Here is a 17273-nt window from a genome sequence, read left to right as displayed (position 1 = left end):
AAAATGGGAAAATAACAGATGGAAAAATGGAAAAAAATCTGTCAACTTCTATAACAATGTTTTCTCCACCAGTGGCAGTAAAGCTACTCCACATCAGCTGTTACCATCCTAATTTCCAATGTGCTATATGACAAGGTAGAACTGTCACTAAAGAAAGCAAAGATGGGAAAAGCCACCTACGTTGGAGGCTACATAATTTTGAGGGTCTTGTAGAATCTCAAGATATCCAATAAATTACCAGATCTCACTCCTTCTATTTCTATGCCGTCTCCTGTCTCCATATCATTCTCTCTATTTGTACTACTACCACCCTTGTTCAGACCCTCATTGCCTCTTCATTGAAGTATCATACATCCTAACTGGTCTCTAGTCCCATCTCTAATCCAATTCTCCACATAGTTGCCAAATTTATTTTCCTAAAGCACAAGTTTAACTGTTGCTCAAGACATTCCTAAGGCTCTCTATGTTACTTCTAGGATAAAATATGGATTCCTGTCATTTAAAGCCTTCTCTATAGACTAGCTTCAACTTGTATTTCTAGTTTAATTGTGTATTACTTTTCCTTTGCACATTTTGCTTTTCAGCCAAGCAGACTTGTCTGTTATCCACATAGAGTACTTAGTACAATGCCTGGCATATAGTAAATGCTATTTAAATGCTTGTTCCCTTCTTTTACACAGTGTAATTTTAAACTGTATGCTTTTTGCATAAAGCTGTCACTTTTACCTGAAATACTCCCACTCATCGCCTTTCCTTCTTAGAATCTCTAGCTTCCTTCATAGCTCAGCTCAAATGCCACCTAATAATATAAGAGGCCTTTCCTAATTTCTCCAGTTGTTGGTATTCCATCCCCCTTTAATTACTCTATATTTATTTTGTATTTAATTATTTGTGAAAATATTGTTTCCCTTAAATGTGACATAGATTCCTTGAGGGCAAGGACTGTCACTTTTTTCTTTGTTATCACCTGGCACTGTGCCTTGAAATGACTATCAGAAAAGAGGAGATATGTCAAATGATTTGGCAAAATTACAGATATTATGAAAAATAGTGATTGAGAAATTGATCATTATTTGTATTTTCTGATCTTTACAAGACTTCTAGGATAATCCATATACATATAAGGACATCCTTAATGAAACTGAGAATGGATGAGGCAGTTTGCATGAATAATATTCTGCAGCACGTCACATCTTGAAGTCACAGAACTGATTAAAAGGATGCAAATAACATAAGATCTCACAGTGCTTATTCTTTATTGTTTATTTAAAAAAAGCAATTTAATCTGCTAGATTAAAAGGTAGTGTTAAATACTTCCTTTCCTACAAGTTGTCTTCTGTACATATGTTAAGCAAAGATTACTTGAAAGTTACAACGAAGAACCTATGTTCAGTTACTCTTAACATCAAAGGAAACATGGCTACTGTCATGGAGGATGTCCAGTGCATGGTACGAATCAATGATTTCTCTGTAGATGGCGAGTTCTCCATGTGCTCTGAGTTACAGGTGATTTGTGCTAACTCCTTCAAGCCCTGGAATATTGCAGAGCCTAAATGAATTCATCAATCACTTAAGAATTTGACCTAACAGTCCACATAAGAATAACCAAATGGATATAAAATGACTGTTGTACAAATGGATATGTAGTCGGATGGACAGTCTACAAACCTGGAAAAATCTTGGGAAAATGTTGCAGATGAACAGTGAACTAAGACCAGAATTGAATAGCAGGAAGAGATTAGGATGGGATTGCGTTTGGAAATTCTTCAGATATCAGTGACCCAAAGCTTTTCCCTGAAATAAAAACCCATTTTTTTAAACATTAATATTGTTCTAGTGATCAGTCAATCAACAGGCATTTAAGTGCTTACTATATACCAGGCATGGGACCAAGCTTCTGGAGACACAAAAGCAAAAATGAGAGTCCCAGCCCTCAAGGAACTTGTATTCTAATGGAGAAGTTTTCATGTCTACGAATCATGGAATGTTACTGTCTCCAAAGAATCAAAATTGTGGGCCACTCAAAGAGAAGTGGAAAAAGATGCATGGTGAGCACAAGTGGACTATAGCATATTGCCAGTGGTGAATTTTATGCAAGAAACAGTATAAAAGAAAACAGATATTTGGTGATGGCAGGGAGCCCACATTCTGCATAGGTACTTCTGAAATGCTGTGACACCTCACAGGAGGCCTCTAGCAAATTGAATAGAGTACGTAGCAGATAAATGAGGTGTGGATGAGTTGCAGTCAGCATCATTGAAGGCATTACCTATAATCATGCTATTTAACATCCATTGAAGCAAATACTTGAACCTCCACTGAAATTCTTCTCCACTTTATTGCCTTATGGAGATGACCCTCTGTTTATCAAAGGCTCTGCTATTCTGCATCAGCAGAGTATAAGCTCTGGTAAATCCTACCAAGCTGGAAAGGTTCAAGCACAAGCCTCATGATGGATGTATATCTATTGTCTGAGGACTAACCTAGTGAAATTTGGAGAAGTTTATCACCAGGGTCCCACAGGTTGACTAATTGGTTTGTTATATAAATCTTTTTTTTCTTGTGAAGTTTAGAGCAAGGAAAGGTCTTTAAGAGTGTTTCTGTTATATGTATTACTGTATTCACATATCTTATTTGTCCTCTTTACAGTCTGTTACCAAGATTTATGCTTCAGCATGTATGAAGTAGAAATATCAAACAAACAGGGGAAGAAGTTAGATCAACTAACAGAATACATAACAACTAAGGAATTGGTAAGGATGTGGACTTAAGTATTGTGATTTCTTAAATAATGAAAAATTTTGCATCTCATTTTTAGCTAGATCTGCTTAGTAGGATAAATCATTTCTATGAAGATTAGATAATTTTTATTCTTCCTTAATCTTTATTAAGCACTCTTTTTTTTTTTAAAGCAATTGGGATTAAGTAATTTGCTCAAGGTTACACGGCCAGTTATTTCTGGGTGTGGTGCTAAGTATCTGAGCCCAGATTTGATCCCCAGGTCATCCCGACACTGGGGCCAGTGCTCTTACTCACTGAGCCACCTGGCTGCCCCTTTATTAAGCACTCTTAAGACAAATGTTTTCACCTCCTTTTGGTCTTAAATCTTAAGTTGTAGGAAGGGACCTGTGTTGTAGAAATTCCCTAGAAGATGTGTTACAAGGAATATAAGAAAATAAGGGCTTTCCCAAAATCCTCTCAGAGGAATAGATGCCCTTTCTATAACATTTACTCCCTAGAATTTCCACTAATATGTGAATCCCAAAAGCATTTGGTGCAAATTGACTTCATCTTATAGAATCTAGATTGAACTACAAGGAATTGCAAGGAGCCCCAATTACTTTGCATAGTTACAGAGACCAGAGTGTTTCTGTTTCACGTATGCTATCTCAAATGGTGTTAATGCTTGTGTGTTAGCTAGAGTTTATTTGGGAATAGAAACTGAAGGAGGGAAAGGAGGTGATTTTCTGGCAGTCTAGTTTTTTAAATACTCCCATCAGCATTACTCAATTACAGAGGTTACAAGGGAACATAAAATGTTCTTTTTTAACATGTTTAATCTGAAGGTAATTTGTACAAATTATAACTGATATTTTATAGGATTGGTAGGGTTCACATAGTAATTGGATACAAAATAGGAGTGAAATTTTTTTATTTTCAGTGGATCCTGAACTGCTTTTAAGTACTTAAGAAAATTAAAGTTAATAGAAAATCAGCTTAAAACTAAATGTGTTTCTTTTGGATTAAGTATAAATTTCACATCATCATTTGATTTTTGAGCCTTCGTCCTGAATTTATGGGTAGTACTATATATTTTATGTTCCTTACTGTGCATCTTGTTGAGTTAAAGCTATAATTATTAAAACATTTAATGAAATGAATGGAATTTGCTTTGAAAAGCCAAGATCTGTGTATTTTGTTGGACTTCTTTTGTTATACTAGAACACCCTGTATGGGTATGAATGGATAGAATGAATAGAATATGAATGGATAGAATACTTTCTGGGCTATGTCACAGCAATAAATTCTTCTTTGTTAGTAGAAATGATTAAATGATTCCTAAAATTTAAAAGAGGCTAATGATATTTCCCTTTACAGTATAAGTTGAGAAGGAGTATCTGCTCAATCTTTAGAAAGGGCATTATATTTGGATCTGAGTTCATATTCTGGTTTTGTTTACTAATGTGATATTGAGCAAGTCACTTAAACCTCTCTGGACCTCAGTTTCCTTACCCGTATAATGAGGGGATTGGAATAGATGATCTTTAATTCCCTTCCAGCTCTAAATTTGGAATCCTATGATCTGTGACTTTCAATTCACTGATAAAATAGCAAACATTTCTGTTTTGCTTTGCATATTTTTTTTAAAGAAGATTTTGTGGGTAGTTTGGTAGTCTCAAGAACTTTACTTTCACTTTGTATTCGTGGTTGAAAAGGTAAACAATGAAAGGCCTAATCATTTTTACTTTCATTTTCCTCTGATGTGGGAAATAGTGAAATTGGTAGTCTCAAGAACTTTACTTTCACTTTGTATTCGTGGTTGAAAAGGTAAACAGTGAAAGGCCTAATCATTTTTACTTTCATTTTCCACTGAGGTGGGAAATAGATAGTGAAAGTCATTTTTGGTTTAGGAGCCAAATTGTCCTGGCTGCTAGAAATAACCTCTAAGACCAAGTCAGCAAATGGAAAAAAGATACTGCAGTTAAATATTTTCATTGTGATACTTTTATTAAATTATTTATTATGTTTTGGTGACTCATTCCCTTTTTAAAAAAAACATTTTGGTCTCTTTTTCTTGGCTATAATATGCAGTCTCAGGTTGCAAAATACTGTTTAGCTATCTTTAAAAATTTTTTTAGAATAAGTTTTTGTTGATAACTTCTGTTTCTTACATCATCACATTTATCCCCAGTATCCCTTCTCTCTGCCAGAGAGCCACCCCAAATAACAAATACTGTTTTTTTCTAGAGGAAAAATATCAGCATGACTTATTTATAAAAAGTGTAAAAACACGTGCAATGTCTAACACCTTGTCTATTTTCACAAAAAGGTGGGTTAGGGGTTTCCTTTCATGTCCCTTCATACTAGCCATACTTGATCTTTATAGTTTTGTTACATTCACTTGATTTTGGTGGGGGGTAGTTAATCTTGCCATTACATTGTTGTAGTTGCCATACATGTTGTTTTCCTAGGTCTGCTTCATTACTGATTTGTTTAGATCTTTCCATTCTTCTTCTTAATAATCATACATTATTTCCTAGATAGACTTTTCCTGTGAATCCATTAGGATGCACAGATTTTATTTTCTTTCCAGCTTTCCTTTTCAGCTAGATCTTTTTCCTTCTCTCATCTGACATTCTAATAATTCGGATAAAGCTATCCTTAAAATGCAACAAATTGGTGTTTAAACATTTGATGGCATTCTTTGTTAGGCAGGATTTATTTCAGTAAATAGTCCAAGTAGACAAGAGAGATCAAATAAATGCTTAATTTTATTGCATATAAGACTTGTAGCATATGTGGAATGTTTGACTTAATTTTTTTTAGGTGTAGCATTTCAATATGTGATTACTCTGTTCCTTATTAAAATAGTTATTGACCAGATCCCAAGTTAAGTGAATATACTACAGTATTTAGTAGAAGTAGGACCAGTGGGTAGAATTTGTTAGGAAATATGCCGGTTTTGGCTCAAAATAAGAGAACTTGGGGTAGCTAGGTAGCTCAATGAATAGAGCACCATCCCTGGAGTCAGGAGAACCTGAGTTCAAATTCGGCCTTAGACACTTGACACGTTTACTAGCTGTGTGACCTTGGGCAAGTCACTTAACCCCAATTGCTCTACTCTCCCCCTTCCAAAAAAAAAAAACAAACAAGAGAACTTAATAAAAATGTAAAGCTGTTTTGATAATGGACTAGACTTTGTATAGAAAGGGAGCACTCCATCTCTGGGAGGTGTTCAAGTGACTGCTATATGTTAAAATTAGTGATATTGTTAAAGGTATTATTATACTGGATGGGAAATTAGATGACCACTAAGGTTCTTTCCTACATTAACATTCCATGATTTGACTAGTGTGAAACATGATTTTAAATACAAGGTCATTATTCTAATTATCCTTAAATTTTATAATATTTAAAAGGGGAGAAGTAAATAATTGCTCTGATGTAATCTAGAGATTTCCATTTAATTCCTTCTTGTCAGGTAACCAGTTAGTCTTAGCATTACTGTGCAACTTTTAAAACAGAAAAAAAGTATGTGTTTTATTTAGATTGGGGTTCAGAAAACCCCAAGTCCTCCTAGAAAATACATCCCTGAAGACAGTGAAGCAAAACTAATAGTAACTATGACTAATGGTACACATTTACTTTTGTAGTTTAACAGTTAGCAAAAAAGAAGGATTTTTGTGCAGTTTTAACAGGGACATAAGGAAAGAAATCTTGGAAATTTTTTACTTCAGGGAAGGAGGTAAAATTCCTATTGATTGCATATACATACTTAATTTTTTCTAGGACTATCATTTTCTTTTCATGAGCAGAAATGTCAGTTAAAGTGTGGTGTATGGGGAGAAGGATGCATTTTCATGTTTTTTTTTTAATTTTAGGCAATTATCAAATGTTTAAAAGATCAAGGCTTTCTTATTTTGCTTACATCATCTGCCTTATTGTGGGATGCAGGTAAGGAGGAACTAGTTTGAAAAAATATTTTAAATTTGTTTTCATAGTATGCCACAGCATTTAACATTTTCTGTATTTTACTTTTTACAGATTTTGGTGATGAACATATGAACCTATATGCCTTGTTTTTATTCCCTTCATCGTCAACAGGTATAGAAAATTAAGGGGTATGCTTAGGATTCACTACAGGGATGAAGTTGAATATTTCATTATTTTCATTTAGCCTAAAAGAAATGTTTTCTCTCAAAATAAAAAGTGTTCGTATGCCTCCTTACCTAATTGTATGTGATATAATTTTATATATATATATATATATATATATATATATATACACATACACACATATGTATATTATTTTATCATATTATTTTTATGTGTATTTTGAACATAACATTCTGCTGTGTAGAAACACATAATGAGACTTTTCCCATGTTCTTGATGACAGACCATGTTAATATTCCTTTTTTGGCATATATAGAAAAATTAAGGAATTTTTTTCCTTGAATAACTATCCCTCCGGCTTAATTCAATTTATAGAGATTCATTGTCAGCCAGTCAAGCATTTATTAAATGCCTACTGTGTCTCAACCACTGTTTTAGACATTGGGGATATAAAATTAAATGAAAGAGTAAATCCTTGGCTTTAATGTTCTATTGGAGTAGGAAGAAATTTATGCTTATATAAATATGCACAAAGCATATCATATTCAAAGTATAGTATATACATAGTAAATAACAGCTTTGGGGAGAGGGCATTACCAAGTGGAGGACATCAGTGGCAGCTTTGTGTAGAAGTTAGCCCTTGAATTGAGTTTTGAAGGAAACAAAGAATTCCAATAAGTAAGATGAGAAGTGAGTGTGTTCCAAGTATGATGAACAACAGCGTGAAGTTGGAAACCATTTTTGTCAGTTTTCTCATTTAGTTCTATCTTAGACAAACACCAATAATGTAGAAAATACCATAACATTATGGTACAAACAGATTTTCACAATTATATCACTTCTATTTCAGGCACGTATTGACTGTTTAGAAAATACTGTATAAGTATTATTATCAGCTACTGTCAGTGTAGCATTGTTTTTTCTCTTAGTTCTATACAGTTAATTTTCTTTTCTTTTTTTTTTATAAGCAATTGGGGTTAAGTAACTTGCTCAAGGTTACACAGCCAGTTATTTCTGGGTGTGGTGCTAAGTATCTGAGTCCAGACTTGATCCCAGGTCATCCCGACTCTAAGGATGGTGCTTTTACTCACTGCGCCACCTGGCCGTCCCTATACAGTTAATTTTCAAAAGAGATTGAGGAGGGAGTTGGAAGGTGAAAGAAACTACAAAGGAAGAATTTTAAAATAACTGACTACATTTTTCTTTTTATGTATGTGGTTTCACCTATTTTACACCATGTACTTAATGTCACTAGTGTAAAGCTGCAAGAACTCTGTAATGTTCTATCTTAAGGAATTTTTATTTTATTTTATTTTTTGCTTTTTGGAGGGCAATTGGGGTTAAGTGACTTGCCCAAAGTCACACAGCTAGTCAGTGTGTCAAGTGTCTGAGGCCACATTTGAACTCAGGTCCTCCTGACTTCAGGGCTGGTGCTCTATTCACTGTACCACCTACCTGCCCCTCTTAAGGAATTTTTTATATTTACTTGGTGTTTTCTAAGTACATATAGTCATTGAGAATAGAGAGTTGAACTTAGATCCTGGAAGATCTTAGTTTAAGTTCCATTATGGTTTATAATTGGGGCAAGGAGTTGAAACTAGGGTTCTACAGAGCGGCAAATGGAGAGAGAGGGGCTGCAGATGCAAGAAGGTTGAGGCAGTCTGTGGTTTTGTCAGGTAAGTTGTTTTGTATAACAACTAAAAGTCCATAGAGAAAGATTGGGAAGAATTTAGAACATTTACAAAATAGAGTCTGGGAGTGATAATGCCCTGGTTAGTCTCAGGCAGTTAATGGGTCTGGGAATGGGGACAAGGTCAGCTTTAGTCAGCTGCATTTGACTATGTTATTGGCAACTCTTTAATACCATTAGTTGCAGGTAAGATGCAGACCTTCATTGGTAGAGGGACTCTACTAAACTGGGATTTTCATATACAAATGTAGTCACTGCTCCAGTCTCTATCCCTATGCCATTCCCTCTTGCCCAGTTTAATTGGGAGTTCATTTAAAGTTTGTTTTTACTTACTCATTTTCCTTTCTCCCTACTGTTTAGGTACCACCAATAAGTATAAATGTGTATAATGTTACCACTGTTTAGTTTATCATTTTGAATTTACTATTGTCATTTTTTTCACCTTTTCAGAATATGTAAAATCAAAAGCATTATTTTTGCATTATAGATTTAATGTAACTATACATTATGTGTGTATATGTATACATATTTTTTTATATGTTGTACACATATATATTTCAGGTAGGAAAGAATCAAAATGTGAAGATGACATTTCTGTGAGAGTTGTACCAATTTTGCCTACCCTCCATTATGCTCTACTGGAAGCAAAGAAATTTTTGTCTGAAGAAGAAGTTCATCCAAATGTGTTAGTGAAGCATCATTTCCAAGAATTTGCCAAGCTGAACAAAAATTCTTTATTGTCTTCCCAAAATTCATTTGAAGAACCAGAGTTTTTTCCATTTGACACACTGTCTAGTGAATTTAAGTCAAGTCATCATTCTGAAAAATGTACTCAGAAGACTTTAACTCGTCTAAAATCTTACTTTTCTGATCCTAGTGGTTATGCTTTGGAAATAACCACAGCCTTGGATTTGCTAGCAAGGCATTCTCCATCACCTTTTTCTGTTTCTGATGGTATCTGTGATGTTGGTTTCTCTCTCTTTATGCCTCCGGATCCTGAGTTTGTTGACTCAGAGGCTCAAATGAAAAATGAAACTGAAAAAAACAAAGACTCTGAGGGGACAGGTGAGGTTAATGAGAATACTCTACAGTTGTGCCCAGCATCAAATCTTAGAATCCAGCCGAAGAGAAAAGCAAGTATGTCAGTTGTGATGCAGAATAAAAAGGTGAACTTATGCCGCCCTTTCCCCAAAAAAACAGGACCTGTAACAACCATTGAAACCACGGTTAAGCTAGCAAAAGGTCAATTTCCTCAGAAAAGAAAAAGAGGTAAGTTCCATTTTGATGTAATTTCAAAGTATTAGTGAATATCAATAGATGTCTTATTTAACTGATCTGAGCAATTTTACCTATTTAGCATACAGTTGAGAACAATTAAGCATCTGCTCCATACCTGGTACTTGCTAAGCTCTGGATATACAAAAACAGCCCAAAAAACCAAGCTTTAAAGAAGCTCAAAGTCTAATGGAAGAGACAACATGCAAATAATCATATGTAAAAAGATGTATGTGGGATAAATTAGGATGATCTTAGAACTTAGAAGGCACTAAGATTGAGTTTTGGGAAAGGCTTCTTATAAAAGGCAACTTTAGCTAAGATTTGAAGAAAGTCAGGGCAGCCAGGAAATAGAAATGGGGAGGGGGAGGGGAAGTTCTAGTCATGAGAGACAACCAGCAAATGTGCCTGGAAATAGGGAGATGTATTCGAGGAACAAAAGGAACAGAAAAGAATCACTGGATTCCAGATTATGTGGAAAAGAATAAGGGTGTAAACCAAAGGGAAGCTAAATCATTAATACAACCCAGTTATAACCATGCTTTTGGATATAAGAGGTATAGAGTTGAGGGTATAGGATTTTTGTTTTCAAAGATGTATCTCAAAGAGTCTGTTAATCTTGAAGATTCAATAATTTTAGCTTATTTATGTACATAGATTGTTTCTCACCCAGATTCTCACTTAGTGAGAATGTATATTGTACACAGAATTGTAGGAACAGACTGGTAACCTTTTGGAGAAGTATGGGACTTATAGCACACTCAGTCAGTTCTTGTATGTATATTATAGAATTCTTAACTTCATTTCAGGGGATGGCTGGGTGGCACAGTGAACATAGCACCAGCCCTGACGTCAGGAGGACCTGAGTTCAGATGTGGCCTCAAACACTTAACACTAGCCATGTGACTTTGGGCAAGTCACTTAACCTTAATTGCCCCTCCAAAAATTTTGCAAAAACAAAAAACTTCATTTCAGGGAATTTTTTTGTAAAGGATTTTGTCCTGCTGATGTAACTTCTCATTGATTCTGTGAGTTGTTCTCAAATACTCCTCTTACCTTAAGTGATTATCAGAATGTAGGTTGTTTTTCTTGCTGCCTTCTAAGCCGAGCCTGGCACATAGTAGGTGCTTATAAATGCCTTGTTTCCGTCTTTCCTTAATTTCTAGATGAATTTCAACATTTTGTTGGTGGTGGTCATTTGTTTCAGTTGTGTTCAACTCTTTGTAACCTCTTTTTTTTTTAAATTTTCTTGGCAAAGATACAGGAGTTTGCCATTTCCTTCTCCAGCTAATTTTACAGATGAGGAAACTGAGACAGATAGGGTTAAGTGACTTGCCCAGGTTGGATTTGAGCTCAGGAAGATGAGTCTTCCTACTTTCAGGCCTGGCACTCTCTCCACTGTGCCACCTAGCTGCCCCATGAATTTCAACATACTTTTGTTTAAAATGTATGGCTCTTTCCTTCAGCATTCTGTGCCAGACTAATGTTTCTCAGTCTGGTGTTGATTTAGAAGGCTGCACTGAATCATTGTGCCTTGCCATTTTTATAGTTGTACCTTTATGGTTCTCTTCATTTGGCTTACAGGATGAAGTTTAACAAATTTTAAAATATGTAATTTCATTAATTTAAGTTAAATTTTTTTAAAATTTATTATTTTTTAAAATTAATTTATTTCTTTAGTTTACAGAATTCAATTCCACAATTCCTTGAGTTTCACATTTTGTTCCCCTCCCTCCCCTCCCCCCATGGCGGCATATAGTCAAGTATAGTATCTGTAAATACTTTCACATTATACATTAGTCAGGTTATAAAGACAGATTGTATCAGATGGAATGAAAAATGGTAAAAAGGACATAAAACCAAACAAGAAAAGGTAAAAGATCAGGTATTTTGCTTCCATCTGGATATAAACTCAGTTCTTTCTCAGGATGTACACATTTCTCTCCATCATGAGTTTTTTGGGATTGACTTATATCACTGCATTGCTGAGAAGTCTATCAGAGTTGGTCATCACACATACGTTGTGTCTGTAATTGTGTACAAATTTCTCCTGGTTCTACTCTTCTCACTCAGCATCAGTTTGTATAAGCCTCTCCAGGTAAATATGAAGTCCATCTGCTCCCCGTTTCTTATAGCACAATATTATTCCGTAACATGCATATACCACAACTTGTTCAGCCATTCCCCAATTGATGGGCACCCCCTTAATTTCCAGTTCTTTGCCACCACAAAAAGAGCTGCTATAAACATTTTTGTACATATGGGTCTTCCTCCCACTTCTATGATCTCTTTGGGATATAACCGTAGGAGTGGTATTGCTGGGTCAAAGGATATGAAATTATTTATAGCCCTTTGGGCATAATTCCATATTGCTCTCCAGAAAGGCTGGATCAGTTCACAACTCCACCAGCAATGCATTAGTGTTCCAATTTGCCCACATCCTCTCCAGCATTTGTCATTTTCCTGTTTTATCATCTTAGCCAATCTGACTGGTGAGATGTGGTACCTCAGAGTTGTTTTGATTTACATTTCTCTAAACAATAGTGATTAAGAGCATTTCTTCATGTGCTTATAGATATCTTTAATTTCTTTCTCTGAAAATTGCCTGTTCATATCCTTTGACCATTTATCAATTGGGGAATGACTTGTATTCTTATAAATTTGACTCAATTCTCTGTATATTTTAGAAATGAGTCCTTTGTCAGAGATATAGGTTGTACAGATTCTTTCCCAATTTCCCATCTCCCTCTTAATCTTGGTTAGGCTTTGTACAGAAGCTTTTCAATTTCATGTAGTCAAAATTATCTATTTTACATTTTACAATATTCTCTAATTCTTGTTTAGTCATAAAGTCTTTCCCTCTCCACAAATCTGACAGGTAAACTATTCCTTGGTTTCCCAGACTGCTTACAGTATCAACCTTTATACCTAGATCATGCACCCATTTAAACTTGATTTTGGTATATGGTGTTAGATAATGGTCTATGCCCAGTTTCTGCCATACTATATTCCAGTTTTCTCAACAGTTTTTGTCAAATAGTGAGTTCTTATCCCCAAAACTAGGGTCTTGGGGTTTATCAAACAATAGATTGCTATAGTGGTTGACTTCTGAATCTCGTGTGCCTAATCTATTCCATTGATCCACTCCTCTATTCCTCAGCCAGTACCAAGTAGTTTTGATGACTGCTGCTTTATAGTACAGATTGAAATCTAGTATAGCTAGTCCACCTTCCCTAGCATTTCTTTTCATGAATTCCCTTGATATTCTGGACCGTTTATTCTTCCAAATGAATTTTGTTACTATTTTTTCTAGCTCTATAAAGTAGTTTTTTGGTAAATTGGTATGGCACTAAATATATAATTTAATTTAGGTAAAATTGTCATTTTTATTATATTAGCTCGACCCAGCCAAGAGCAATTGATATTTTTCCAATTAGTTAGATCTGACTTTATTTGTGTGAAAAGTGTTTTGTAGTTGTGGTTATATAGGCCCTGGGTTTGTTTTGGCAGGTAGATTCCCAAATATTTTATAATGTCTACAGTAACTTTAAATGGGATTTCTCTTTCTGTCTCTTGCTGTTGAATTTCATTGGAAATATATAGGAATGCCGAGGATTTATGTGGGTTTATTTTATATCCTGCAACTTTGCCAAATTTATTTATTGTCTCAAGTAGTTTTTTACTTGATTCTTTAAGTATATCATCATATCATCTGCAAAGAGTGATAGCTTGGTCTCCTCTTTGCCTAATTTGATTCCTTTGATTTCTTTTTCTTCTCTAATTGCTACTGCTAACATTTCTAGTATCAGATTGAATAAGAGGGGTGATAGTGGACACCCTTGTTTCACCCCTGATCTTATGGGAAATGCTTCTAGCTTATCCCCATTACATATAATACTGTTGATGGCTTTAAATAGATGCTACCTATTATTTTAAGGAAGACTCCATTTATTCCTATACTTTCTAATGTTTTTAATAGGCATGGATGTTGTATTTTGTCAAAAGCTTTTTCTGCATCTATTGAGATGATCTTGTGGTTTCTGCTAGTTTTATTGTTGATATGATCAATTATACTGATAGTTTGCCTAATATTAAACCATCATTGCATTCCTGGAATAAATCCTACCTTATCAAAGTGTATTATTCTTGAAATAAGTTGATGTAGTCTTTTTGCTAGTATTTACTTAGATTTTTTGCATCTATATTCATGAGGGAGATTGGTCTATAATTTTTTTTCTCTGTTTTATCTCTTCCTGATTTAGGTATCAGTACCATATTTGTGTCATAAAAAGAATTTGGTAGGACTCCTTCTTCATTAATTTTCCCAAATACTTTGGACAGTATTGGAATCAATTGTTCTTTATATGTTTGATAGAATTCACTAGTAAATCCATCTGGCCCTGGAGATTTTTTCCTAGGGAGCTGACTGATGGCTTGTTCAATTTCTTTTTCTGAGATGGGGTTATTTAAGTAATTTGCTTCCTCTTCAGTTAATCTGGGCAACTTGTATTTTTGTAAATATTCATCTATTTCCTTAAGATTGTCAAATTTATGTGCATGCAATTGGGAAAAATAATTCCTACTTATTGTTTTGATTTCCTCTTCATTGGAGGTAGATTCACCCTTTTCATTTTTGATACTCATAATTTGGTTTTCTTCTTTCTCTTTTTTTATCATATTGACTAGGGTCTATCAATTTTGTTGGTTTTTTCATAAAACCAGCTCTTAGTTTTATTTATTAATTCAATAGTTTTCTTAATTTCAATTTTATTCATCTCTCCTTTGGTTTTCAATATTTCAAGAATTTGTTCTTTTTCTAGGTTTTTCAATTGCATGCCCAATTCGTTGACCTCCCTTTTCTCTAATTTAGTCATGTATGCACTCAGGGATGTAAAACTTCCCCTAAGAACTGACTTTAATGCATCCCACAAATTTTGGTATGTTGTCTCATTTTCATTCTCTTGAATGAAATTACTGATTGTTTCTATAATTTCTTGTTTGACCCACTCATTCTTATTTTTTTTATTTTTAATGCTTTATGAACTTCCGATTTACATCATTCATTTCTGCCAGATTTAGAGTTACAAATTTTCTCCCCGATTTTCCCCTACCCACTGCCCCAAAATAACAGTCCCACAGGATATCCCCTCCTCCAGTCTACTCTCATATTTTCTCGCATACCCCTTTCGACTTTTCCAGTGGATCTCTATGCCTCAGTGGCTGTATATCTTATTTCCCAATTACATGTAAGATGGTATTAATAATAGTATATATATATATATACACACACACACACATACATATACATACATATATATTTGAATATTTGATTTTAAAACTTTCAATTCCAGATTCATTCCCTTCCTCCTTGTCACCCACCCTTACTGGGAAGATAAGCAGTTCAGTATAGGTTGTACATGTGTGGCTAATGCAAAACAATAACATAGTAGATATATTGTAAAAGACTGACTATATTTCCCTCCCTCTTATCCCACCTCCCACTTATTCTATTCTCTACTTTGATCCCATCCCTTTTCAAAAGTGGGTGCTTCCAACTTCCCTTCCACCCCCACCGCTGCCTGCCCTCCCTTCCATTATCCCCCTCTCATCCCCTTCCCCCCTTACTCTCCTGTAGGGTGAGATACCCCATTTAGTGTGTATTTCATTCCCTCCCCAAGCCAAATTCAATGGGAATAGGGTTTACCCATTCTTTTTTACCTTCCTATTCTTCCCCTCCATTGTAACCATTTTCCCTTGCCTCTTCTATATGAGATAGTTTACCCCAATCTGTCTTTCCCCTTCTTCTCTCATTATATTCCTCTCACCTCTTAATTTCACCTTTTAAGTATCATCCCTTCCTGTTAAATTGGTCTTGTGCCCTCTATCTATGTATACCTGTAAACATATATATATATACACATTCACATATGTATTCATATGCCCATATACCTTCATATATAGATACATATATATATTTCTAATCCCTTCAACTACTGAGAAAAGTTTCATAAGTTACAGTTATTGTTTTTTCCATGTAGGAATGTTAATAGTTCAACTTTGATAAGTTCCTTATGATTTCTTTTCCCTGTTTAGCTTCTCATGCTTCTTGTATCTGAATGTCAAATTTTCTATTCAACTCTGGTTTTTTCATCAAGAATGCTTGAAAGTCCTCTATTCCACTGAATGACCATATTTTCCCCTGAAACATGATACTCAGTTTTGCTGGGTAGGTGATTCTTGGTTTTAATCCCAGCTCTTTTGACCTCCAGAATATCATATTCCAAGCCCTTTGATCCCTCAGTGTAGAAGCTGCCAGATCCTGGGTTATCCTGATTGTGTTTCCACAATATTAAAATTGTTTCTTCTTGGCTGCTTGTAATATTCTCTCCTTAATCTGGGAATTCTGGAACCTGGCTATAATATTCCTTGGAGTTTTCTTTTTGGGATCTTTTTCAGGAGGTGATAGGTGGATTCTTTCAACTTCTATTTTGCCCTCTGGTTCTAAAACATCAGGGCCGTTTTCTTTGAGAACTTCCTGGAGGATGATTTCTAGGTTCTTACTTTGATCATGGTTTTCAGGTAGTCCAATAATTTTTAAATGATCTCTCCTGGATCTATTTTCCAGGTCAGTGGTTTTTCCCATGAGGTATTTCATATTTCCTTCTATTCTTTCATTTGTTTGGATCTGTTTACAGCATCTTGATTTCTCATAAAGTCATTAGCTTCCCATTTGGTCCAGTCTAATTCTGAAGCAATGATTCTCCTCATTGAGCTATTGAGATTCTTTTTCCATCTGGCAAATTCGGCTTTTTAAGGCATTCTTCTCCTCATTGCCTTTTTGAGCCTCTTTTGCCATTTGAGTCAGTCTGTTTTTTAAGGTATTATTTTCTTCAGTCAGGCTGTTGACTCTCATTTCATAATTTTCTTTCATTGTTCTCATTTCTCTCCCCAATTTTTCCTCCACTTCTCTTATCTGCTTCTTAAGGTCCTCTATGGCCTGTAACCAGCTTGTATTTTCCTTTGAAGCTTTTGGTGCAGTTCTGATTTTACTGTTTTCCTCTTGTTCCATGCTTTGCTCCTTTTAGTCCCCAAAATAGGAGTGTAATGTTGGCATCTTCTGTCTGCTTTGTTTCCTTTGCCTGGTCATATTGCCCCTCAGTCACTTGACTTTTGGGCTTTTTGCCACAGTGGGACTCTGCCACCAGACAGGGGAGCTTTCGTCCCAAATGCTGGGGTTTTCTCAGCTGCCAGAGGTATTAGATGGGTGCCCTCTCTGAGGTCTCCACATGCTCTGGCAAGCTGGACACACACCCCAGGACCTCCACCCTAGACTGCAATCCAGATCCAAGAAGGTTAAAGCAGGAGCGATTACCCCTCAGACTGGTGCTTGGTCCCCCTACACTGTGCAGGCCAGGAGGTGAAGCTGCCACGTGGCGCTGGCTGGCTGTGCAGGCGCCTCAGCAGCTTCTCA

The 17273-nt window shown here is 35.4% G+C and overlaps 1 protein-coding gene across 1 annotated transcript in view; it reads left to right on the top strand.

Moving 5' to 3' along the window:
• TASOR2 (transcription activation suppressor family member 2) overlaps positions 1 to 17273 on the top strand; it is a 64504-nt gene that overhangs the window by 11636 nt on the left and 35595 nt on the right. The window contains exons 10-13 of the mRNA XM_069094273.1: positions 2650 to 2753; positions 6603 to 6675; positions 6766 to 6825; positions 9089 to 9796. Coding sequence (XP_068950374.1) covers positions 2650 to 2753; positions 6603 to 6675; positions 6766 to 6825; positions 9089 to 9796 — 945 coding nt within the window. The remainder of the gene's footprint in view (positions 1 to 2649; positions 2754 to 6602; positions 6676 to 6765; positions 6826 to 9088; positions 9797 to 17273) is intronic.

Source organism: Petaurus breviceps, unplaced genomic scaffold, assembly GCF_028583685.1.
Source record: "Petaurus breviceps papuanus isolate PSGF00001 unplaced genomic scaffold, PetGlider_PUasm1.0 216, whole genome shotgun sequence".
NCBI lineage: Eukaryota > Metazoa > Chordata > Mammalia > Diprotodontia > Petauridae > Petaurus > Petaurus breviceps.
The sequence above is the reverse complement of the archived record's forward strand: the minus strand, read 5'-3'. Positions and strand labels throughout refer to the sequence as shown.